This window comes from Episyrphus balteatus, chromosome 4 (assembly GCF_945859705.1).
Source record: "Episyrphus balteatus chromosome 4, idEpiBalt1.1, whole genome shotgun sequence".
Lineage (NCBI taxonomy): Eukaryota > Metazoa > Arthropoda > Insecta > Diptera > Syrphidae > Episyrphus > Episyrphus balteatus.
Genome location: NC_079137.1, coordinates 28,168,315 through 28,195,510, shown reverse-complemented (window position 1 = coordinate 28,195,510; position 27,196 = coordinate 28,168,315). Strand labels below are relative to the sequence as shown.

General features: G+C 32.7%; 3 protein-coding genes across 4 annotated transcripts; 1 reads left to right on the top strand and 2 right to left on the bottom strand.

Annotated features, from left to right (window-relative positions):
• Positions 1-29: 29 nt before the first annotated feature.
• On the bottom strand, positions 30-18,201 carry LOC129919937 (transformer-2 protein homolog alpha-like). The gene is made up of 8 exons (XM_056001051.1): positions 17,981-18,201; positions 17,657-17,715; positions 8,067-8,162; positions 7,767-7,845; positions 7,576-7,704; positions 677-852; positions 246-376; positions 30-174 (listed from the first exon to the last, which is right to left on the bottom strand). The coding sequence occupies exons 1-8, from the start codon at positions 18,005-18,007 to the stop codon at positions 158-160; spliced, it is 714 nt and encodes a 237-aa protein (XP_055857026.1). The 5' UTR covers positions 18,008-18,201; the 3' UTR covers positions 30-157.
• Positions 18,202-23,564: 5,363 nt separating this feature from the next.
• Positions 23,565-24,374, top strand: LOC129919884 (uncharacterized). Of its 2 annotated transcripts, XM_056000982.1 has the most exons (3): positions 23,565-23,751; positions 23,821-23,954; positions 24,024-24,374. In XM_056000982.1, the coding sequence occupies exons 1-3, from the start codon at positions 23,567-23,569 to the stop codon at positions 24,353-24,355; spliced, it is 651 nt and encodes a 216-aa protein (XP_055856957.1). In that variant the 5' UTR covers positions 23,565-23,566; the 3' UTR covers positions 24,356-24,374. The 2 variants fall into 2 exon arrangements, with proteins under 2 accessions (XP_055856957.1, XP_055856956.1); XM_056000981.1 differs by having other exon boundaries at positions 23,821-24,374.
• LOC129919883 (uncharacterized) lies at positions 24,047-27,190 on the bottom strand. Its single transcript, XM_056000980.1, has 5 exons — positions 26,934-27,190; positions 26,472-26,871; positions 26,306-26,408; positions 26,081-26,251; positions 24,047-24,161 (listed from the first exon to the last, which is right to left on the bottom strand). The coding sequence occupies exons 1-5, from the start codon at positions 27,141-27,143 to the stop codon at positions 24,128-24,130; spliced, it is 918 nt and encodes a 305-aa protein (XP_055856955.1). The 5' UTR covers positions 27,144-27,190; the 3' UTR covers positions 24,047-24,127.
• Positions 27,191-27,196: the final 6 nt, after the last annotated feature.

Sequence of the window (27,196 nt, the reverse complement as noted above, 5' to 3'; positions counted from 1 at the left end):
TTATGTAGTAAAAAAAAAGAAATAAAATAAAAAAAACATTAATTCATTTGTTTTTAACGAAAAAATAAAAATAATAAAACTAATTTAATCATAGAATTTCTTGTTTTAAATGATAATTTAATATTTCTGTTGATCTATCTGTAACGCTTGATGATATCTAATAGCGCGATCGTCCTACAATAGAAAAAATAGGTATAATTTAATTAGACATTATATTGTTTTTTTGAAAAGATGCAAGTTCTTACGTGGAGAATAGGATCTACTTTGGCTGCGCTCATATTGACGTCTTCTATCACGGTAGGGTGAACCAGATCGCCGTCTGCTATTGCGGTAATCTTCTCTATATCGATCATGATATTCTCTTTCTTTGTAAGATCTATTAAGTATAAATAAGTTACATGGAATATCCTTGAAGCTCAAGAAAAATAAAGTGTTTCTTTTCGATAGCATATAGGATATAGTATTCAAAACTCAGACAACCGTAATTCGTTGAATAAAATTGGAAATTTCATAAAGAATATTGGCTCAAAATCTTTAACGATTTAATAAAATGCTAAAGCCATTTCAGTAATTTAATAAGTTAAAAATCGGTCCGCTTTTTGACTTTTTGGCTTTCCCATTTTACTAAATCGTTTAAAATATATTTGATTATGAATAAAAAAAAAAAAACAGTTACCGTGTTGGTTGACCCATATAAACTCCTGGTGTGGGAGTGTGAGGTCTCTGTGTAATTGAATAATCTACTCTAATACGACGGCCATCAATTTCTATTCCATTAGTACCGTCTTTAGCGACTTTAGCGTCATTCAAATCCTCAAAGTATACGAAACAAAAGCCTCTCGATCGTCCAGTCTGAAAAGTAAAACGAACAAATTAATATAACAATGTAACAGTACACAATCAGTTCAAAATATAATTTATTATTAAAATTTTTAATGTGATAAACCCTCTATGCAAACATTTACTAGGCAAATGCTAATTTTTAAAGAATTAAACATAACTTCATTCAACTTAACTCCACTCTAACTTTAAACAATCCTAAAACTATTGGTGAGTTATAAACACTTATTTAATTTCCACGACTTTCCTTCAGTGAGAGTTTTCATTGTTGTATTTACAGTGTTTGTTTGGATATTTTGAGGTGAAATTCTCTCACTGCAAGTTCCTTAGTATGTCACTGAAAAGATAAATTAGTTGTATGCTGGGTTTAAAGATAGAAAATTGCTTTTAGAAAAAATGTCTCTACAGTTTGAAAAAGTACAAGTGTCAGTCGGTTTTTATTTTTGCTTAAAACAAATACAACAACAACTGGAAGAAAGTTGTGAAAGTTAAAAAAGTTTTCATACCTTACTGAGCAAAATTTAGAGAACTGTTTTAAAGTTAAAATAGTTCTAACTAGTCACTAGTCAGTGGTAGGTTATTTTCATTAAAATAGACTGACTCTAATTTTGCGCAATTATTTTGAGTGAGGTTAATTAAAGCTTTGGTTTTTTTAATCTGTATTTTTTTTTTCAATTAAAATTATAACAGTCCAATTAAAATAACACGGTGTAACACTCAAAATATACGCGGGCGGAGACCTATCAGGTTTTGTAGAGCTAGTCGCACTGAATACGAAACGGTATTTGAAAATCCCCTAACACCCCCAAAATCTGGAGTTACGGGCAAAAAAACGGTTTTTTGGACCTTCACCCATTGAAAAAATTCTAGCTTCGACAATTTTTTTACCCATTTTCGATTTTTTTACAGTTTCTGATAGAAGATAAATATACCTTTTTAACAATGTATAAAACATGTAACTCGGTTAAACCACTTAGAATTTATAAGATGTCAAAGTTCAAAAATTCAATTTTTTTTGTCATTTGCCCAACTTCGGTATCAATTTAAAGTATATGTTTTCAAAACAACATGCTATTTAAAAAATATATTCTAAAACTTTATCTATTTCCCAATTGATCGAGATATTTTTTATGAAAATCACTTCAAAATTGGCTTAGAAAATAAATTTTTTCGATTTCAACCCAGATACAGAAATTCGAACTTTTAGGTATAGAACAAAAATGTTGTTTCGGCACGTAGTAGGATAAGTTGGGCGCCAGGATTTGATGAAGGGTTTTTGTAGAGGAGCTCAATACAAACATTTTTTTTCTTTGGGAGGGGGATCTATCTCCCCCGTTTAGGTGGGAGGGGCATTTTTCTAAAAAAAATTATCAAAATAAAAAAAAATAATTAAAAAACAACGGCAACACTTACAGTAATAAATGATACCATTTCCAAAAGGCAAAATTGTGCATTTGATTCTAATTGATTCTAATCAATTGAGACAGTTTTCTGTCTAAGTAATTTATTTACTAAAATTCACAGTCTGGACAAAAATAGTATAAAATGAGTTTTAAAAAAAATTTTTTCCCCTATTTTTAACTTTGAAATCGATTATTTCAAAATCTATTGGTAATATTATATTGATTTTGGGGGTATTAGGGGATTTTCAAATACCGTTTCGTATTCAGTGCGACTAGCTCTACAAAACCTGATAGGTCTCCGCCCGCGTATATTTTAAAACCTCATTTTTGTAACACCGTGTAATCGTAAAGAGCCGTTTTTTACAATTTCCTTATTGCTTTCCTTCCCTTAAAAAGTAAAAAACCAACTTCTCAACGATCTTTAAATCATTAAAACTTTTTGTCGTTTTATAGGATTTTTTTTTCCTTTCCTTTCTTCGGATATCCTTGCGGCTTCAATTATTTCTCTAACTTTCACACGCCTATCGTTTAATACCATCTAAGGGACCTTGCCGATGATTTTCAGTGTGGCTGCTGTTTTCAGCAATCCTTGACGTGAGTTATCTTCCAGGGTTAATATGTATGCTAAACGTATAGTTAAATGTACACTTATTTGTAATTGTTTGTTTTAAATATAAAAACAAAAAACAGGTTGTTCAGGCCCGGTTGTCATTTTGTTGGATGTATAAGTACGGTGACCATATTTCTAGGAGCGAAACCCGGGACAAATAAAAAATTTGTTGGATCGTTACACATTGTTTTTTCAAAAAAAAAAAAAAGACATAATGAAATGAGTTTTCATGAGTCAGAAATCAAGAAAACTGTTTTATAATAGGTACTGGTAATAACTTCTAAAAAAATATTTTTTTAATCAAAATTGTGAGAACCGTTTTTTTAGCATTTTAATTTTATTTTTCAATTTTGAATATGTCCTTAAAAGTTTTGAAATTTTTCTTTCTTTTTCTTGTGTTGCATTTTAACCTGACAAACACAAGCTGGAACTAAATAATTGACGAAATTTTTTTAAAAACTAATGCTTTTATTCGAAAAATTAGAAAAAAATTATTTTCCCGTACAAAGTATTTAAAATTTTGAATACAAAACCAGTGAATGTGGAAATACGGGACAATCACGGGACAAACTAAAAAATACGGGACACTTATTCGTCCCGGGTTTCTTAAATTAAAACCCGGGACAAGCTATAGAAATACGGGACAGTCCCGGGTAAACCGGAACGGATGGTCACCGTATGTATAAGGGAATGATGAGGCTTTCAGCCATGGTAGTTATTTGAACCGTTTAGTTCTTAACCTTTACTTTATTATTATATTTGCAGTAAAATGGCGTATGAAATAAAAAATATTTTGATGAAATAATTATTTCTTATTATTTGGCAATGTTTAAGTGAAAGAATTGTAAAAAACAAAAATCAATTATGAGTTGAGGAAGCAAAATACTGTTGCAAAGTCGGGATTTTTCGAAATTTCACAAAAACTGCATTAAATCGAAAACCGTAAGGATTTGGGATCAACAAGTTACCAAATTCTGAGAGCCCTAAAGTTGGCCTATCAGCATATTTCGTTTGATACATTACTTTTGGGACACCCTGTATAACCTCGCACAATAACATTTCAATAAAAAAATTGTTAAATCGTGAATCTACATACCTCGAAATTTATTTGCAGTTGTTTTACCTACAGTTAATTTTAATTGTTTGTTTTCAATATTAAATCTATTGGCCTATTTTAAACTCAGGTTGTTCAGGCCCGGTTGTCATTGTTGGTTTGATAAGGGGAAAGATGAGGCTTTCAGTCATGATAGTGATTTGAACTTTTACTTCTTAATTACTACTTCTTCACTTTATTTTACTATTTCTTTCGACCGCAGTTTTGAAGAAATATTGGAGTATTTGAGTAAATGTAACACAAAAAGGGTTATATTTCCTCTGCAGGGTTAACTTTGCACCACATACTCAATGAGATTGTTTTTTATTAAGGCTCAGGAATCGTGCGTTTATCAAACTAAAAATACCGCAACGAAAATTATGTTTATCAAAAAAGTAGGCTTTATTCAAAATCAAAATTTCACTGTCCTATTGTGAAAAACTTTCTTAATAGAACTATGCATATGGAAAACAAATCAAATAGTCCAGTAATTTTAGGTTTTGTCTGCGGAAAAATTCCTACTGGGCTCGATTTTGGTATAGACCTTCGTTACGGCGTTGTTATGAAGATGTGAAAAATCGACATTGATATCGCGTCCGCGTTAGAAGTTATAGAGGTCAAAAGGTCACGAAAATCAGTTTTTCGCATATACACTGCCGCTCATCTGAATAGGTTCACATTTTAGTTCATTTTACATTTGGCCTGTCTTGGTATTTAATGCAATGGCACATCTTTTTTATGTATGTAACGAGAGAACATCTTTATGCGCTTAGTTTAGGAGAAAAAAAATTGTCTTGGGCAGGGTTCGGACTTCAGTTTCAAAATTTCGAAGCAAATTTGAAAAAAAAAGTGAAGTAGATCCCAAATTTCGGAAGTAGATTTCAAAATTAAAGTTTCAGAACATTTATTTACAAAAATTTATTCTAAATAAATTATTTTTCAAGAAAATTATTTTTCTTTACTTTTTTTATTATGATCTTTTCCAAAAAACCTTTCTCATCTAGTAGTTGTAACGGTGCTTTGGGGTAAAACGGTTAATTCAGCATAATCTAACAAATTTTTGATCAGGCATTCTCCAAAATCAGTCAAAATTACTTTGATAAACTTTATTTATATCTTGAATTCGAAGAATAATTGACCTTCATTCATCATTTGAGATTTCAGTTGAGCTTTATTTCTCATTGCCTCGACCAGATTTAAAATTGAAGTTAAATCCCTTTCTCTAAATTTATTATTTGAAAAATATTTTTCAATCAAGAAATAGAAGTAGATCCTGAAAAAGAGAAGTAGGGAAGTAGATTTTATTTTTTTCCCAAAATCGAAGTAAATCTACTTCGATCGAAGTAAAGTCCGAACCCTGGTCTTGGGGCCTACCGTTCTTCTCACACGGTAGCTAGACCAAATCTAGTCATAAAATCAAGCATATTTTTTGGCTCATCTGAATAGGTTCAAAAGCAAAAATGTTAATAAATGATGAGTTGCATGGGTCTGTTGGACTCAAAATTGTGTCTGTCAGTAAATCTGATTGTGTATAACCTGTAAGGATGAAAACATGTCGTGAAAAATCTTTAGGCGCGGAAAAAATGTGGAAAATAAAAGAAGCCTTTGAATTAGACCGAAACCAACGATGCGTTGGGACAAAAACAAACGCAAGTTAAAATTTAGTAAGCAGTTATTTGCGCAATATCCAAGGGTATAGAAACAACATTGAAAGTCGATGTAAATCAGTCACAACATGGGCCGATAGATGTGCAATGATCAGAATAGCATGACTTCGAGCTAAAAATTAAGCTGAAAACGGGTATAAAATGCAGTTTAACGACGGCAAAACGGGTTTTCAGAAGTGGTAAACATTTGAGGAGAACAAAACTTCGCAAAAATTATCACTTTACAAACCCCGAACAGAAACTCAACTCCAATAGAAAAAAAACTCTGTTTGAAATTGCAGATCAAAAGTTTTGTATGAGGAAATAGCTTTGCATTTAATGACATTGCCTTCACAGTTATGTAGACACCTTAAAATAATGCTTCTCTCTACGAAGCTCATAAAAATAGGAATTTAGCCCTCAGGGCCCACTTAATAAATTTTTTTTCCTTTGAAAAATCACCGGTTGCAAATTCGACTTTCACGACAATTTTTTTTTTATTGGAGGTGAGTTTCTGTTCGTGGTTTGTAAAGTGATAATTTTTGCGAAGTTTTGTTCTCCTCAAATGTTTACCACTTCTGAAAACCTGTTTTGCCGTCGTTAAACTGCATTTTATACCCGTTTTCAGCTTAATTTTTAGCTCGAAGTCATGCTATTCTGATCATTGAACCTATTCAGATGAGCCAAAAAATGCTTGATTATATGACTAGATTTGGTCTAGCTACCGTGTGAGAAGAACGGTAGGCCCCAAGACAATTTTTTTTCTCCTAAACTAAGCGCATAAAGATGTTCTCTCGTTACATACATAAAAAAGATGTGCCATTGCATTAAATACCAAGACAGGCCAAATGTAAAATGAACTAAAATGTGAACCTATTCAGATGAGCGGCAGTGTATCTCGTGACCTGGTGCTCGGAGGTCAATAGGGGTCTATGAAAAATCTGTTCGTCATAAAATTATCTACAAATATTGCCTCATGAATTTTTCTCTAAATCCAATCGTTTTCGGAATGAGCTGTTTCAAGCGTACATGATACCTAATAATAGGTTTGTTTTATTTAAGAGTGAATAATTCAGTATTTGAATAAACTGAAAAATACATGTGTAATCTTTTTTGCTTTTATTAATACGTTTTTATAAGTTTCACTTGTAATCGATATTCAAACTAACTTACTAACTAACTAGCTAAGTAACTTAGCTACTAACCAACTATTATATATATAAAATAAAATCTTAGCAATTAATTTTGACCATCAGGTCAAAATTACCTACCCTGAGACGTTTTGGTCTCAGGGTAAAAACATTTGAAGGTCAAAACACCCCAAATCAATCTTAGACTACTTCTAAGAGTCATATCGATACTTTGAACAAATTTATGTAGTTTGAATGACTACGTTGTAATACAGTCCGAAATCGGTTGGATTTACAGAAAAATGCATAAGGCAATATTTGTAGATAATTTTATGACGAACAGATTTTCCATAGACCCCTATTGACCTCCGAGCAACAGGTCACGAGATATATGCGAAAAACTGATTTTCGTGACCTTTTGACCTCTTTAACTTCTAACGCACCTAACACATCTTCATAACAACGCCGTAACGAAGGTCTATACCAAAATCGAGCCCAGTAGGAATTTTTCCGCAGATTGGGGTAAAAAATGCCTAAAATTACTGGGCAATTACTCGGCAAACTCAGCAAATACAAACCTTAGTTTTCGGGTGGGGAAAAGTAAGTACAAAGTAAAATGTGCACATCGCAATAATTTATATTCAAATGTAAATATACAATCCTTAAGTAATGTAACAAAAAGCCTTTCATGAAATACTTATCTTTGCAGCATTCCACACATTATTTTTGTAATTTTATGTAGCCAATTATAAGAGAAAAACTTTAATCTGCAACAAGTATTTCTTCCAATATATGAATTGGCCAAATATTTTTTTTGGTCTTTGTAAGATCAGTTTATGAATATATAACTCACCTTTGCATCTAAAACAACTTGAATGCGTTCAATTCTCCCATATTTTGAAAACAAATCACGTATTTTGTATTCATCAGTGTGGATACTCAATCCGAAAATTCCCAAACATCTGCTTTGAAATGGTTTGTCCTAAAAAAAAAGTTGAGTAAATTGAAATTAAAATTGAATTCCTGCTGCTTTAAACTACTTACCCGGGTTCCTGGACGTCGTTGTTTTGAAGCACAGGGACTACGAGATCGCGACCTACGTCTATATCTTGGTGAATATGATCTTTGAGAGGAATAAAATTAAATTTATTTTGTAGATTTTTTCTGATATGAATTTTCTTCGAGAAAAATGTGTCTTTTGCTTGATGTTTGAGTGTGTAAGATTTTTAAAATAAAAATTGACGAAGTTCTTGAACTGATTAGATTTGAATTTGATAATTGGCTGTGAATGTTAGGAACTAATTCATACGAGAATAAACTTAGAAATTTTGCTTCTACACTTACCTGGAGCGGCTGTGACTCTTAGAGCGTCGGCGACCACCATTCTTTCGCGGTGGTGGAGGAGTTCTTGATCGGCTTCGGGAGTAGCTTGGTGTTTTTCTTGAAATAAACATAACCAGTAAGAATATTGTTTAATATATATGTGATAATTGCAAATTTATTTATTTTTTTTTAATAATCACATGTGTTAAAATGCAAGTACAATTTTGGCCAAAAAACTCCAGAAAAGAAGTGATTTTTTTTAAGGAACAGATGAAACAAAAGAAAATTGCAAATATTTTGAAAATTTTATTTATATTTAAATAAAATGCACGACTGGGTCGCACGAAATTCCTCTTAAGGATAAAGTTGTTAAAATGTTTAAGAGTTTTTAGATAGACATTTAGAAAATTTATATTAAAAACAATAAATTCGTTTTTCAAAGGTAAAAAACACCTGAAAACAAATTGAGCTCCAAAAGAAGTATGCAATTTGATTTTTTTTATTAACATGCATTTTTAGAGTAAAAAAAATAGGTTGTCTGTAAAGCCGGTTTACGGACGACGATTTTACGTGATAACGTCGTCAGAAAACAGGTTGTGTGCTTTTGTTTAAAATGAGTCAATTGAAGCGTTTACTTTTTTCAAACAATCATAATTTACAAGAAAAAGCTAAAAAAAAAAATACCTTTTTTATTTTCTCATTATATTAATTTTTTTATTCTAAAAGCTTACAAAAAAAATTATTCAATTTAAAAGCCAAGTATTTCTTCTTAAGAACAAAACCATTTTTAAATTTTTACAATGCGCAAAAAGTATAAAAATAATTTATTGAAAACAATCATTTTCATAAAAAAAAGCAAAGAAAACATGAATTTGTATCTTCTCACGTCATTAATTCCATTTTTTCCCTAACAACCTATATACCATCTGAAAGCTTATTGTCTTAGCTCAAAATATATATATATATCTATCAGGTCCATGAGACATCTACAAAAAGAGCTAGAATTTTTTGAACTCGATCAAATTTCATTAAAAAAAGCAAAAAAAAACATTTATTTTTATGTTCTAAGGCTATGGAATCAATTTTTTGGTTTGACAATTGTATCAGGATGCTCATTAAAGTTTAATAAAATTTCTATCTGCTCTTGGTCAAAAGTAATAACCTGTTGAATTCTAAAATTTTATTTTACCGTTATCTCAAAATTGTGTTTACGAAAATGATTGAAATGAATGAATGATCGCACACATATAGTCGTAGTCATGGTCTAACATTACTCCGTATACTTTATTACTGTATCTATTAAACAAAAAAAGATAAAAATAAAAAACGATGAAAATCGGTTAAAAACGGTCAAAAAACGTGTTTTTTAAAAACTTGTTTCTTCCGTTATTCAGTCAAAACTCACTAAACGATTTCAAGTTTTTGCACATATATGCATAAGGCCATGTCCTATAAGTGAACGCTCCAAAAAATAAACATCAAAAATTACCCATAAACACCCCTAAAAAACAATGTGTTTTTCAAAAATTCATATTTCGAAACGCAGAGTGTTTTTTCCTAATTTTTTTTCCCTCATCTTTCACCTGGCATCTTTAGAATTGTCAAAAAAATTTCCTTAACCCAAGATCATCATTTTGTCATAGTCCCAACACGTGAACAACGTTCAAACAAAACGTTATAGCTTAGTTTCAATTTTTTTTTGTTAAATGCAGCTATTCTTAAATTAAATCTCATCTATTTATAGCAAAAAAAAATCAGTTCTCTATGACTTCGCGTTTAGATTTTAGCCCAAATTTCATCTTTCCGTTTTACCCCTGTTTACCATATTAAATGACGGAATTTTTAAAAATCCTTCATTTGAATTAAGCTTTAGGTTATTATCTTTCAAATAAGCTATAGAAGATTTTTGTATCTCTAATAGTTTATTTTTAATTTTTAATTAAAATTTTTTGCCGCACTGCGAAAGTGCGAGAGTGTAACGTTAGAAAATGGCGTCACTTTTTTGTGGTGGCTGCCATCATGGTATAAAAAGACAAGGTATGATCATTAGAGTCGCCATCTTACAAAATGGGGTAATAAGGTTTTGACGTTTGGCATTTGGCAAAGTCAAAAGCAACAACAACTTCCAAGACAAATTTGTTTACAACAACAATTTCAATGGGCTGGGCTGTCAAAACCTTAAGTAGCCATAAGTTTTGACAGTTCTCGATACTGAGTTTTTTCTAATGATCATACCTTCTCTTTTTATACCATGGCCATGGTTCATCGATTTATAAGACGTTATCACGTCAAAAATGGTTAGAGCCGTTTCTTATAAAACTTATTTTTTTAGATAATTTTTTGAAGAAAAAAATCAAAAATTAAATTGAAATGCCATTTTGTAGAAATTACCAATCAACATCTTAAACTAAAATTTCAAAAAAAGGCAATGTCTCGTTTTCGAAAATTGATTTTCAAAAAAAAAATTTTTCAATTTTTTTTTTAAATCCAAAAATTATTTTTTTTATTATTTAATGCTTTTGTTAATATTTCATTGAAATAGAATTATTATTTTGGCAGAAAATCAAATTTGAAAAAAAAAACAGTTCTATGGCAGGTACCGTTAATAATGGTTTTCGAAACAAAATTTTCCATGAGGAGATAAAGCACACCCAAACACTAACATTTGAATTTTTTAAACAAAATTGTTGGAACCTTTTTCGAGTAAATTAAACTTTTCCGAAATTGGTATATGACAGGTACTGTATTTTTCGTCCAAACATTTACAGTGTTGGACAAAGAATTAGCACACTCATAGAAGAAAAAATTAAATTATATTTAGAAAACTTGTTTCTATTTCCATATGTTCACTTTTCTGTTAATAACATTACTTACACATATACATAAGTATATTTTCCCAAAAAAAAAATTTTAAATTTTAATATCTGATAGAAATATATGAAAAACATACTAAAAACGTCCAATTTTGTGTGGACATGCAATTAGCACATTTCAATAAAATTGCCTATTTATGAGACTTAGCGTTACTAAAACTAAATTTTTTTAAATAATTTGTTAGAAATCCATTATTCTAAACCGCATTGAGTTTTCTTGTCAAGCTCTCGACTTAGGACTCACAGTGTTGCTCAGGTATTGAATAGCAAGCATTCTCAAATCTGTTAAAACTTTCGGTTTTTGTTTTTCAATGCGTTCATCCACGTCATTCCATAAATTTCCTATCGGGTTTAGATCGGGTGATTGAGCAGGCGACTTTAAAACATTTACTATATTGACCTCTAAGGCACTTTTCGCTAATTTTGAAGTGTGCTCAGGGTCATTTTCGTGCATGAAGCGCGAGAATCTCCTGAATATCACGACGTTTAAATTAATTTTCTCTCTATTTTTAGGGCCATTTTTTTCATTCGGAGTTGAACATAACTTGAGGATTTTTATCCTCAACTTCCGAATTCGGTTTTATTCACTCCAAGTTGACGTTTCCAACTTTCGATTTTAAACTCGAGAGATGATCAACTTCCAATAGTCCTGATCCAGGAACCTTGGATTGTAAAATCCTTGGTGAGAGGCCTCGGGACGAAAGATTATTCTCTGCTGTATGTGACGGATAAAGGTGAGCACACTAGCAAAGAAAACACTAACAGTATTTTTACTACCTAATTACAGCGATCACAACCGCTAGACTACAGACCGCCAAAGGAACGTATTGGATTACGTCCGCTTATCTAGGACATGATTGTGGACCGCCTCCGGGAGAGACACTTGGGCGAATGATCGCAGCAGCAGCGAGCCAAAAAGTAGATCTCCTAATTGGTAGTGATGCTAATGCTCATCACACAGTGTGGGGGAGTACTGACGTAAATGAAAGAGGTGAGCCACTTTTTGATTTTATTCTAAGTACTAGTCTCCTTATTTGTAATATTGGTAATGAACCTACCTTTGTCACAAAGAACCGACAAGAGGTATTGGACATTACCCTTATATCACAAACAATTCACCACAAGATATGAAATTGGACTGTATCTAATGATCACTCATTTTCAGATCATAGGTATATTCAATTCAGCCTCGAAGATGAATGTATAAAACCCACTGGTTTTCGTAATTACAGAAAACCGATTGGGTGAAATATAGGGAAACTTTCAATACCTGCTATAATAATCAGGACAATATTTTCCCTTCTAATACTGATGATCTTGACATAGAAGTCAACGATCTCACTAAAGCTCTCAACAACTCCATGGTTAACTCTTGTCCTCTTACCACAATAAGAGGAAAGAAAAAACCGCACTGGTGGAACAAAGAGCTTGAACCGCTCAGGAAAGACTGTAGAAAGGCTTTCAATAGGGCTAAACAAACAAGGAACCCATCACACTGGGACCTGTATAAAGTTTCTCTAAAAAGTTACAAGAAACAACTACGGAAAAAAAATCTAGACTAAGGAAAATCCTTTCAACTAATCCAACCATGCCGAGCTCTCTAAAAGACTCAAATGGTGATTGGACTAGCTCCTATGAGGAATCACTAAACTTGCTGCTAGACACTCACTTCCATGGTAGCTCGAACTATATAAGTGACATTGGTCACCGATCCAACCAATTTTATCAAATTAGTAAAGATGGTATCATACCCGCCGAACTACAACACGTCTCAGATATCATATTGCGAAATCTAGAAATTATAATGATAAGCTGTATAAGCTTCTCGTATATTCCAAAGGCCTGGAGAGAAGCTAAGGTGGTTTTTATACCAAAGGCGGGTAAATGCTTTCATGTCACTCCAAAAGATTTAAGACCTATTAGTCTATCATCCTTTCTGCTTAAAACCCTAGAAAGAATGATAGGTATCCATCTAAGACAGGAAATAGAACCATTTCTGATCTCTAAGGCACAACATGCCTACACTAAGGGGAAATCGGTGGAAACAGCTCTCCGTTCTTTGGTTAGCACCATTGAATATTCCCTACACTACAAAGAGTACACTCTTGTTGCTTTTTTATACATAGAGGGTGCGTTCAATAATGTCAGGAACTCAGCAATCATGAATGCTCTAGACAATCTCAAAATAGAAGACCCGCTTAAGAACATGATAGACATCATGCTGAGCAGCAGGATTATCAGTTCAGAAATGGGTAACTTCAAAACGCGTAGAGCAGCCAACAGAGGGACCCCTCAGGGAGGGGTCTTATCACCTCTCCTATGGAACTTAGAAGTCAACGAACTGCTGTTAGACCTAGAAGGAGAAGGTTTTAAGCATTGAATAATTACAAATAAAAGTGGACACCCAGGGAAACTTCCGCTGCAAAATTGTCGGCGCTAGTATCGTGCGTTGAATTAAAAAAGCAAATCCAACAAACCAAAAGCAAATCGAGCAACCCAAAATCAAATCCTAAACCAATTATACATATAGATAAAAGTTTACCTATTTCAAAAATTGGAGATAGCCTAGAGGATGAGGTGAATAGGTCTGATAAGTTTACCTGCCTAGGTTCGAATCTGACGGGAAATTGAGATTTTTTTTTTACATTACTAGAATAAAAATTAATTAAATTTGTCAACAAAAAATCTCCGCAAAAATAAAAAAAAAAACTAATTTCAATTTATACCGGTATTCGAACCTAGGTCAGTAGGAGTAAAAGGCATCGTCCTTGTTCTCTAGACTAATATGACTTTTCAATATACGAAAACTTATATCAATATAAGGTCTTTGAAATGTATAATAATAATTATTAATTTTTTTATGAAGGTTTAAACAAAATTATTAGTTAAGACTCAACTCGAAAATACATAATAGTTGAGGCGCACACATGTAGTTCATCTATCTTCCGGTACGTTGTGGTCGCATGAGTAATCTGCGGTGTCACTTCTATTTGTAATTATTCAATGGTTTTAAGGTTATAGCCTACGCGGATGATGTGGCAATTGCCGTTTCGGGCAAATACCCACAGACACTTGCAGAACTGCTACAAACAGCTTTAAACAAGCTAATTCACTGGGCTAAAGGATGTGGATTGGATATTAATCCCCATAAAACGGAACTTGTCCTCTTCACGAAGAAATACAAGATGTATCACTTACTCTATCCGATCAAGCAGTTCTGAGTCTAGGACTCATTTTTGATAAAAAAAACTGACCTGGAAGCTCAATATTGAAGAAAGGGTTAAGAAAGCCAATGTGGCACTCTTTTCATGCAAAAAAGCCATTGGTGGCAAATGGGGCTTTTCTCCTAACATTGCACACTGGCTATACATATCGGTCATAAGACCAATACTTACATACGGGATGGTAGTTTGGAAGACTGCACTGGACAAAGCGACAAACTTAAACAAGCTTATCAAAGTCCAAAGGTCAGCTAGTAGGTGCATAAGCGGTGTACTAAGGTCAACCCCTTCTGACGCCCTCAACATAGTACTAAATCTCACACCCCTACATTTTCAGCAAACAAGTAGCAGCAAGCTCAGCTACTCGTCTAAAAGCGACCCTTCAGTGGACCAGTAATAATATTGGCCACACTAACATTCTAAACAACTTCGGATTCATTCAGGATCGTTTAGACTATACCACACCTGAATTGGTGTTCGATAATAATTTCCAGAACTCTATTCCCTCCAGAACTGAATGGGATGACCTTAGCACTCTGGACAATGACTCTTAACACTTCTATACTGACGGTTCAAAAACCAACGAAGGTGTAGGAAGTGGTATATTCTCGGAAAAACTGAATCTCAGTCTTTTCTTTCGCCTACCAGACCAATGTAGCGTGTTCCAAGCAGAAATTCTGGCGATTAAGGAGCTTCTCTCTTGGCTCAGAGAAAACGTAATATCCAACACGGATATTCGGATCTTCTCGGACAGCCAAGCAGCTATTAAATCTCTTGCCTGTCACTACAAATTCAATCACGGTCCTCGACTGTCAAACATCTCTAAGGGAGATGTCTGAGCAGTTTAACATTCACCTCGTATGGGTGCCGGGACATAGTGACATTCCAGGCAATTGCAGGGCAGACGAACTTGCCAAACAAGGAACAATCACTCCTCTACAACCAGAAAGGAACAATATAGGAACACCTATCGCTACATGCAAACTAATGATAAAGCAGGACGCTTTAAAGAAAACCAACCTCAGATGGACTTAGAGTAATACTTGCCTAGCTACTAAACAAATATGGCCTTGTATAGACTTGAAACGTTCAAAGGGTTTGTTTAATTTAAACAGAATGCATATTAGCTCCACCATAGGTTTTCTTACAGGACACTGTCTAATAGGTAGACTAGCAAAAAGAAGAGGTTGCATGGATGAAGAAGAAGACGAAACTGTTCAACATCTTCTGTGCACCTGCCCTGCTCTCTCTAGTAGAAGAAAACTCCATCTTCTAGGAGAATTCTTCTATGAATACACTAGCGATCTAGTGAAAACGGAAGTTAAAAGTCTATCTTCATTCATTAGAAGCTCCGAGTGGTTCGGCTAGTGAGTTCCAACTTGCTAGTCTTTGTGGTATCACAATGGATCCATAAGGGTCTAAGGGCCATTTTGTTCACTAGAAGTTGAACATAACTTGAGGATTTTTATCTTCAACTTCGCAATTTGCTTTTGTTCACTAAAAGTTGACGTTTTCAACTTTCGATTTTTAACTCGAGAGTTTGTCAACTTTCAGTTTTATCAACTTCCGGAAATTGTAGAAGTTTAGTAAGCAAACTTGAGAGTTTGAATGAAAATGTCATGTTTTTTGTTTTATTTATTGAGAAAAAATTCAGTTGGCCTTAGACATGGAACAATTCAAAACCGGAATGCCTGCCGACGTTTCCTGAGCCCTGAGGTCCACCCGGCGAACCCGGGTAAGCAGTAAAGAAGGAGAGATGTGATCCCATTTGAGACCATGACTTTCTTCGAAAATGGAGAAGAAGCGAACCTATTGCCGGAGCATTGGAACACAACAATGTTCCGGGACGGAAATTTTCGACTATAACACAGAGGGACGGCGCACAGTGGGGCAGAATAGGTCGATTTGTGATATTAATTACTTCTACTAATAATAAGACATATTTTGTCACTTTATTTGATTTTGTAACTAAAGTTAACAGACTTCTTGAATTTTATGAACTTTTTTCGATTAAAATTTTTATTTTTCTCCAGGAAATTAAGTAAGGGGACAAAATATTAATACATTTGAAAAAACCTATAATTTTGAATTATGTTTTTTTTTTTTGTTTAAAAAGTGAACTTTATTTTAAGAAATAGTTCTTCAGTTTAACCTAAGAAAAAAATTGTATGTGAAGAGGGCTGTATCATCCCTCGTTCCGGTGGGAGGGGCAATTTTCTGAAAATTTGACCTTAAATTAAAAAAAAAAATACATAAAATCAAGAAAAAGACATAGCAATAGCTTTTTTGAAAGCTTATTTTCCATTCTTTCAAATGCTTTTTGATTAAAGTAGTTTTCGCGAATACTTTTTGTGAAATATAATTTCAAAGTCAAAACTTTGAAAAAAATTGTCAAATTTGATGTTCAAGTTATTTTTTTTTTTTTTTCAAATTTGCTTTGTAAGGTGGGACTTTTTTTTAAAAACCTTAATTGGAAAAAAATTTATAATAAATTAAATTAAAAAATATTTTAATAAAAAAAAAGTAAAAAACAAAAGCACTAACTTTATATAACAAATCACCCTGTTTCACGAAACTTCTTATAATAAAATAAAAAAAAAACAACTTATAAAAAGAAAAAAAAAAACATTGTTTTTATAAGTAATCAGTGCATGTTTGTCAAAAAAGAATGATTTTGTAATTTATTTTAATAAAAACAAAAAAGCAGTTTCTTTAAAAAAAAACCTTTTTTGAAGTTCAAAATTTCATTAAAAATATTTTAGGCAAATATTTAGCATATGGGCTTATAGAGAAATTGCTTATCATGCTTTCTCCATTTTCAGACTTGCTAAATATTTGCCTAAACAGAAGATTTTGAGAAAAAACTTTAATATGCGTTTCAAAAAATTCATTATTTTCTCATTCAATTTTTAAATATAAGAAATTTTTTTAAATTTTTTTTTGAAGAAGGATAGTAATTTACATACTTTTATCTATGCGAGAAATTTGTATTTTACTTTTTTCTCAAATAATATTGAGTTTAAACAAAAAAACAAAAGAACACCTTTTTTATTACTTATTAAAAACTGAATTTTTGCTCTAAAACTTTGAACTTCAACAGCATAAATAAACATAAATCAAAGACTTTGAACAAAACAAATATGCTCATTTTATCAATTTTACTGTTAAGTTTAGAACTCGTGATCTTTTTTTCGCATAGCTTTAGTTTAAAAAATAACCTTTATATCACCACACTATATGGGGCTGCCCCACTGTGCGGCGTAGTAAAGAAAGACATCGTCTATGGTGGCGCCCGCAGGAAGGGGACCTCAATCAGTTTGACGTGCGAGCTAAGGATATAGCTAGCTGGAGAAGTTTGTTGATTGAGGCCCAAATCCCTAAGTAAATAAGTATGCGATTTGATATATTTTCATTAATAGTGACTTTAAATTTTATGGAGTGGGCCTTAGTGGCTTTAATTTAAAACACCATAATTCTCAAGTTTAAGTTATTCCCAAAGTAAATTAAGCATATTTACCTTCTGCCATTTTTCCTGACTGGTGAAGTGCTGATGCTTCGACTAGCGCTGCGCGGTGTCTGCAAATAATGGGGGAGGTTAGAAACGATGAGCATTTTTTTATTTTTCTATTTATAATAATAAAACTGTAAGCAAAAAGTCAGTCGGCTAACATGTCGAACTAGAAACAAGAATTTTAAAAAGTCTTTAAATTATTTGATCAATAAAAGCGTCTCTTAGATCGAACTTTGCCTGGTATTCTTGTTTATAGGACATAAACAAACTACAAATGTGAAAAGTTTTTTTTTGATAATAAACAAGAAAAAAAAATGAAGGTTCATTTACCATGCGTCTGCTCATTTTCTCCGGCATATAGATTCGGAATTTATTGTAGTTTTGGTATAATTGTTGTTAAACAACGTTGGGTGAATATTTATCTTTGTTTATTTGAGTAAATTTAGCACTTATAAGCTCGGTTTCCAAAATGTATGAAATTTCTTTCGTTGGTTGATTGAAAAATGATGGAGAACCGAGAAACTCTTTTTTTGTACTGTGAAATGAGAAAAAGTACAACAACATCATAACAGGGCTGACAACATTTAGAATATATAAATTGACTGAGTGCATTCAAACAACGAAAGAAAATAACTCATTGGACTAAATACATAACCATCTAGTGGCAACTAGAAGTACTAAGAATTTAAAGAATAATGCCCGTCGTACACTACGTGCACAACTAGTTCAACCAACTTCTTATTCAACTCCTCAATTGGATAAGCAATTTTATAACCTCGTACACTAGTGCACAAACTCACGTTCTTCACGTTGAGCAACAAAACTAGATGTAAAATTGAATAAAACGCGTTGGGGGCCCCTACACCTAGTTGATCAACTCCATCAATTGTTAAACACCCTCGTACACCTGGTTTATCAACTTCATCAATTGTTGGATACCCTCGTACACATAGTTGACAAACTCATTCAATTGTTGAACAGCCTCGTACACCTGTTGATAAACGTGTTGGATTTTGGGGAAAAAAATCGTTCCTCGAGTCTATCAACTGCGTTCTCTATGTAGTTGCTAAACGAGTTGATAGACAAGTTTATACCCTCGTACACATAATCAAAAATTGCTGGTTGGACAACGCGTTGAATATAATTGGTGTCGGTAGCTTTTCAAATATGTAATTTTTACTTCTGTTGTACACATTTTTTGCGTCCACGCACCTGATTTCTGAATATATATACCTATTTTATTATTCTTTTAGTATTTCCTCTCAAAAATAAATAAAATGCACAACTGGGTCGCACGTACTTGCTCTAATGCTTGGAATAGTAAAAATGATAAAAAAAATTGAACTTTTTTAATTCAAATAATTGAACTTTTTTTTTAATTCAAAAAATTATTTTTTTAACTAGAATTACTAAAACGTTTCTGTACAAAAACGTTCATTCAAATCGGTGGTGTAGCTTAGGAGAAAGTCAGGCATCAAGAAAACGGTTCTATGGCAAGTACCTTTAATACCTATCCAAAACTTTGATTTGTATGTATTTCAAAAGTACGATAAAAATTGATCAACTCGATCAACACAACATTTAGTCCCGCATTTACAACAACAAACGCTAAAAAAAATTATGAAGTTGGCCAACGAGTTGGAACAACAATAGGCAACACATTATCGGGAAAATGTTGCTCAACGCGTTGATTGAGGATTTCCAACGAGCAACTCGAGCTCGTACACTACTCGTATACTTGTTGAGAAACTCGTTGAGCAACGTTCTCCAACTCGTTCGTTGAATATAATTGAGGACACCGTACACTAGAGTTGAATGCGTTGATATCGAAATTGATGCGTTGAGAGCTTAGTGTACGACGGGCATAACCTTCAAGCAAGAAAACTGAGTTCAGAGAAAAGACATTCCGACCTCAAAACGAGAAAAACGGGGTTGCACTCACACATTTGCAACTTTTTGTTTATGAACACAAAGTCGAAGGAGAAATCGTGGTGAAAAAACCAATACGTATAAAATCGGCCCCGCGGTAATTATAATTTCCATAATAATTTGAGCCGCCGTCGGACCCGTTTCGTATTCGAAACGAGGTCGGACTCGTTTGCTTGAGAGGGTAGTCCTATCTTATGTCGAATTCCTTTCAATTTTTTGAATCGCCTCAAAAAATCGAATTTTTGGTGTTAAAAAGGAACATGAAAACAGACCGAATTAATTTTGCGATTGTATGTGTGTCATTTGACAACAATTTTTACACGAACGTCAAGCTGAAGCCAAAACAATTTCTGCAAAATAAAACCAGAGATTCCTTTGATCAATAATTTTGTTTATTTTCTTCGGTAATATAAAGTTATGTTAATCAGAATCAAAGGGAAATTGCAGTTATTATTAAGATCTGAGTGAAGATGAAGTAGAAGGTTATTATTTTGGCCGTATGGTGTGGTTTTACAGAGAAATTTTCTGAAGACAATTACGAGAAGAAAAGTCACAGTAATTTGACTTTTTCACAAGAACTATGCCAGGAAAAAATATATTTTGATCGCACATTGTTTTTTTTTATTATTTCATATTTTTCCGCAATAAAAATGCGATATTCAATTAAAATTTACTCTTTATTTGAAGTTGATGTTCTCAAATAAACAAACAACACGAAGAAAACTGTCAGCTTGACGTTTGAGAAATGTCAAATGTTCCAAGTGTGTGTGCAAATCCGTGTAAAGGCTTGGCCACACCGGAGGGTATGCGGTAGCGGTACGGGTAGAGGTAACGGTACTTGTATGAAAAAAATTCCAAACTGACATATCAACGTTCAGATGTGGAATTTTTTTCATACAAATATCGTTACCGCTACCCGTACCTCTACCGCATACCCTCCGGTGTGGCCAAGCCTTAAATCTCTCAAAAAAGAGGGATTAAAAAAAATTCGAATTCTGCTTCGTTTGAGGCGAATTTTTTTATTCTATGGAACATGATTTTCAGAAAAATTTCGCTTCGAGATCGCCGAAAATTCGATTTTTTAATTGAAAGGAATTCGACATTAGTGCCTGGTTACACAGTGATTTTTCAATCGATTGAAAAATCACATGAGGTGGCTACACATTGTTGTGAACAATCACGTTCCACTTTTACATTTTCTAGGAACAAACGTCAAAAAGAGGAACAATTTAGCAATACCCTCAGAAGATTTCCCTTCGTGAGCATCTTCTCCCTTCATTCCTCATCCCTCTTGCCTGCAAACTCACTGCTTAGGCGATTGAAAAATCACCGTATAGCCAGGCACTTAGGCCGTGTGTGAACTGCGTTAAAATTTTTCATCTTGGTTAAATAATTTAGTTTGAAATTTTCACTGACCAACAGCCCTATAGGCTAGTACGCAGCTGAAGCGAAACTAAATTTTACATACAAAATTTCATTAACGAAATCTTGAACGAAAAATTTCGTTTTGCTTTTCGTTTTTCAGTACGCAGCTCTAGCGAAAAATTCTAGAGTTTTTACTCATTTTTTGTCACTTACTTTTTACTGTCCTGTGCATTTTGCCTGCCTCCAAGAGCAGGGTTGACGGTTTTTTCACTTTTAATTCATTTTTTCTTGCTTTAAAATTTTTTTCTGTTGATTTTTCTTGATTTTAAATTAATTTTTATTTTTTTTATTTTGACTTTGACAGAATACTCGATGATATTTTTTCGTTAGCATTTTCGTTGTCGACTTTGGAGGCTTGAAAATTTTTCGTTTCGCGTCAGCACTGTTCTAGGCTTAAAGCCTAGTACGCTACTGATGCGAAACGAAATTTTCCATACAAAATTTCGTTAACGAAATCTTGAACGAAATTAATTTTATTTTATTTTTGCTTAAGGTTTAACTACATACACCACTTTTTGAAAAAGTACAAGAGTGAAAAGATTTTTTTTCTGGCTATCATTTGTTTAAATTTTATGAGTGTCAACTTAGAGAAACAACATTCACCGATCCAAACGGGACTAGGTGCATAATTTGCCGTTATTTAGTAGTTAATTAGCTGTGGTAATTTTGATTTTGTCATTCATTGTTTTCTTATAGGTATATTTTTTATGTTTCGCTAACTTGATATCAACTTAGCGAAATAACAACTCTTAATAAAGGTCTTTTTGAACATTTGAGTATGTCATGATTTGCTATTAGCTGCGTTCCTTTGTAAATATTTATCTACTGCTTAAGCCTTTAGGCTTAACTACATTCACTTTTTGATTTCAAAAAGTGAAAAAGTGAAAAATACACACATACTACTAGCGACATCTTCATACGAAAATGAGTATCAAAATTGTGTTTAAAACTTTAAAACTGTCATTTGTGAAAAAAAAAAAATTGTGCAGTTATTTGTTTTTGTCTTGCGGTGTACTACTGATTTGTGTTTTATTTCTTGATTATTATTATTATTTTTATTTTCTAATTTCTTTTAAACATGTTGGCATAAAGAAACTTCAACATTCAACTGTGTACATTTATTTCCCTTGTTAATTGAGCTCATCGCCGCCGCTGGGAAAGAAAACAACAACCAAATCAAAGAGTCCCCCTTTTTCCGAGAAGCATCACGACATGGTGCTTTCCATCTTTAATCTGATTTCGTTATTGTGGTTCAGTACCTATGATAAGCTTTAAGGATTGGTTTAGGAGATAATGATTGGTGGTGTGTTGCGGTGCCCGAGAGCCTTTTCTTTTTGAAGGTTACGTCGAGCTAATACATCTCTTCATGGAGATCGTCTCTTCAGTTGGTGGAAAAGCAACGAAACAAAAAAGAAACTAAAGTGAAATAAGTAATTATGTATCCTTTTTTGGCCAAAGAAAAATTTTAAAATTTAAACATGCTTCGGGTTTTATTTAGAAAACTTTCAAAAGTTCATTTATTGTATTATATCAACTACCCATCGTGTCAAGTTATTTGGCAGGGCTACAGCTTCAAAAGCTATAGAAATGATATTATTTGTACATCAAATGACAAAGGAAATACTTTTGAAAGATTATGTTGGATTGATGAAGTTTGTTTCGAAAATATAAATTTTTGTCAAAGTTTTTTTATTTACGACAAATTATCTGTCAAAAAAGGCATGTTCATTGAAAATTATCCTTTACAACGCCATCTAACAATCATTTTCTTAAGTTGTTGGTTTGCATGTGTTTGTGTTTTCAAAAAGTGAAAGTTAAAACCTTTTTAACTTTTACTTTTGTTTTTCTGAGATAAAAGATAGAATTTTGAAGTGTGTTGGTAAAAGACAAAACATTTTTTCACTTTTGTACTTTTTGAAGTTGAATGTAGCTAAGCCTTTAACTACATTGGCTCAAAAAGTGAAAAAGTACAAAAGTGAAAATTTTTAAACGCATTTTTGTATAGTTTTTCGGGCTGGAAAATTAAAACAAATGATGCAGAAAGCTTATTTTTTGGTCTAAAAAACTATTTGTATACTCTTTTTCACAAAACAATTGCGCTAGCCAGAAAAAGAATATTTTCACTTTTGTACTTTTTCAAAAAGTGGTGTATGTAGTTAATAGCCTTTTCACACCAAGCCAAAAACGCGGTTTTTGTGAAAAAACCCAAAAACCTATATCAAAAACACAAGTTTTTCCATACATTTTTCATAAACCACAAGTTTTCGTAAAACACAAGTTTTTGATTAAACTCGCCAAAAACCTGAATATGAAAACATTCAACTCCGAACGAAATAACCAAACAAACCTTTTGAAGAATTCAGCACAAATTCAGCAGACAAAAAAAAAAAAAGAACTGACAGGCAAAAATAACAGTTGTTTTACAGTTGCAGTTTGTTGATTTTTGTATCTGGTAAGAAATATTTTTCTATTCATTAACAAAATATTCTTTATAATTAATCAAATTTCTTTTCTTTTTAATTATAGAAAATGGCTGAGCAAAAAAAAAAACATAAAAAAAAGATGTGGGGAACTGATGACGAAGAGTTCCTGTTGGAACTTTGGGCTGCCTCTGAGCCACAGCTCAGAGGCAGCCGAAAAAACGGACATATATACAAGGAAATGTCCAAGGAATTTGAGGGGCGGCCAATGTCTTATTCTGCGGAGGAAATAAAAATGAAACTCCATAATTTAACGACCAAATACAAGTAGGAACAAATTCATTATTTTCTTGATATATCTATGTACAAAATTGTTTGTTAATCTTTAATTTCCAGGAAGGAAAAACAAATCATTGGTCCATCCGGAGGTTCCCCATCCGAATGGGCTTTATACAATAAAGTACACAGCATTCTTGGAGGACACCGGATACACAATTTAGAGTTTGTTGTGGAAGACAGTCGTCCTTCAGGTAAAATTATAATTTTAACAAAATTCATGTATGTAAATACATTACACACTCTATTTTATATTCTTTCAGAGTCCATTTCCAATTCAAGTGGGTCTACGGCTGCAGTTTCATCATTAGATATCACGGTGATAGAGGACCATGAGTATTCAGAATGCTCCAACAAAGAAAACCCATTATCTCCATCGCCTGATGAGGGTGCATCCACATCTAAAGCAAAAAAAAGAAAAATATGTGGTGAAAAACTAAAGGCTATTGATGAAGAGCTTCTAAAACACAGTAAAGAGGAATCACAAAAATCATTAAGAATTGAAGAAGAAAAACTTGCATGCTTTAAAGAGTTTGTTGCTGATGCAAAAAAGTTCAATGCATCTGTACTTGACATTTTACGAAAAAATAAATAATTATAGTAACTAAAAATAATGGTTTCATAATCTTTGATTGTGTTAGTTTGAATTGAATGTGGTTTTCAGGATTTGTTTTCAGGATTTAAATAAAGGTATAACTACATTGGCTCAAAAAGTGAAAAAGTACAAAAGTGAAAATTTTCAAATGCATTTTTGTGTAGTTTTTCGGGCTGGAAAATTAAAACTAATGATGTAGAAAGCTTATTTTTTGGTCTAAAAAACAATTTGTATACTCTTTTTCACAAAACAATTGCGCTAGCGAGAAAAAAAATATTTTACACTTTTGTACTTTTTCAAAAAGTGGTGTATGTAGTTAAGCCTTAAGAATTAAGAAAGACATTGTGGAAGTGAGTGAAGATATACCTACACATGTTTGAGGCGAAAAATAACTATGAGTATTGTTACCTAAATGCATGGTGATAGCGTTTCGTATAATTGAAGGCGTTGGTAGAAAGTCATCTCTTTGGGTAATATTTTCAGGTTGTTCTCTCTCTAGAGTATTATTTGCATTTTGCAACCACTGAATATTTATGTCGTCATTAAAAACGTTCAAGAAATTGTGTAAAACACAAGCTGTTTTGATTACACTGGTCAACAAAATTAAACTTTTTTTTTGTTACAGAAACCAAGGTATACTTTTCTATAGGATTTTGGTGTGCTAAGCTTGAATCCGAAGTCAAAAAAATTCTATCACATCACGTTTTTGAGATAGTCCCGTTAGAAAATCGAAAATTCCGCTTTTTACCAGTTTTCGAGATTATTTCTTAGCTTTTGGTTAGTTGTTTTAGATAAATTTGTAACGGTTTCTAGTAGAACTAAATCTTGTCTTTCTAAATCCGTTTAAATCTTTTAAAAATCTCTTTTCTTCTTTGAGAAATCTGAAGTTGAAATCAACGTGTTTGGTATATCTTATGTTTATTTACTTTTAATAGCGAATCTCGAAAAGTTCTTTGCCAATCGCTTTCAAATTTTGACACAACGTTTCGTTTACATTCCATTAAGTTCTTGTCTTGTTTTTAACAAGAAAAAAATTATATTTTTCTCACTAGTAATTATTTAGTATAACTTATCTGACACAGTCACGCTTTGATGTATCTCACCGCGATTCACCACTTTCGCAGATATAAAAACTTGCAAGATTCAAAATAGAACGTTGTGTCAAAATTTGAAAGCGATTGGCAAAGAACTTTTTGAGATTCGCTATTAAAAGTAAATAAACATAAGATATACCAAACACGTTGATTTCAACTTCAGATTTCTCAACGAAGAAAAGAAATTTTTAAAAGATTTAAACGGATTTAGAAAGACAAGATTTAGTTCTACTAGAAACCGTTACAAATTTATTTAAAACAAATAACCAAAAGCTAAGAAATAATCTCGAAAACTGGTAAAAAGCGGCATTTTCGATTTTCTAACGGGATTATCTCAAAAACGTGATGTGATAGAATTGTTCTGACTCCAGATTCGAGCTCAGCACCCAAAAAACCTATAGAAAAGTATGTCTTGATGTCTGTAACAAAAACCTTGTTGACCAGTGTTATCAATGTACTGTTGTCGATGCGGTTATCGAGACCTTTTCCTAATCTTCTAAACCTTGCTTTAAGATGACCAAAAGAATTTTCAACTACTCTTCGGCATTTCGAAAGAACATAGTTAAAATTTTTTTCTGCTTCTGTTGCTGTGGTATTAAAAGGATACGGTTTCATTAAATATTCAGATAACCTGAATGCTGAATCTCCGAGAAGTAAAACAGGAATATCTACACCGCAAAGATTCTTCGACATTTCTTTAAGAATTGGTTGTTGGTGCTGTTCTTTAACATATGAATTTTCAAAAATTTGAGAATCATTGCAGCGGCCCGGACTTCCAACGTTTATGTAAAGGAATCTATAGCTATAATGAGATCTATTAAAAAAAATCATAACCATTGTGTACAATCATTCTAACCGATAATCAACTATAGCCAATAAAACCATCGAGTACCATCCTTTATAATTATAATAATCGACAGCATCTTGTGAAGGGGGTTGAATCTCTATATGACAACCATCTGGAAAAACAATAGTGTTAATAAATAATTGAGTAGGTACATACAAAACATGTTTTTCTTTACCTATAGCTCCAAAACATTGGGGGAAACCAAGCTTTTGAAAGCCATCTACATTTTCTTTTATAATGTCTGAAGTGAGTGGATAAGCACATAGATATTTAGGGTGAAGGACACGCCAGGCTTCTTTACAAAAAGTTTTTAAGATAATATAAACTGTCGATATGCCTACACCAAAAAGAGCCGAAATGGTTCTATACTCCGCAGATGAGCCAAGAGTATAGATAGCTATGGCTACTCTTTTTCTCAGTGGAATAGACTTCCTGTAACGTGTGTCGTGCTTCTCTAAGTTTCTGACTTCATTGCATAGAACTTCGAAGGTATCCCGAGACATTCTAAAGTGTTGCTTAAAATGTTCATTATTGTTTTGCATAACTTCTTCTTCCCAGAATGTGCTGGTACGTATCTGCATAATATATTTATGTTTATCAATATTTGTTTCGTATTTTTTAATTACAAAAAGCTAACCTTTGTCCAAATGGTCCTCTGGGAGTTGAGTTTTTCTATTTCATCAAAAATCTCTTTTCTCATCTTTACCAATTTAGCTATCTGGATGCTTCGAAGTCGTTTTTTTCTTGTATTTGGTGTCTCAAAGAGGAAGAAGCTTTGTAAAACTTTTATATATTCCTCTGTTTTTTGTTTATGAATTAAAATTATATTTAAATTGTCAGAGTTCATTTTATTTGATCAATTTTGTGAGCTTAAGCTGATTTAAACAACAAAAATTAAAT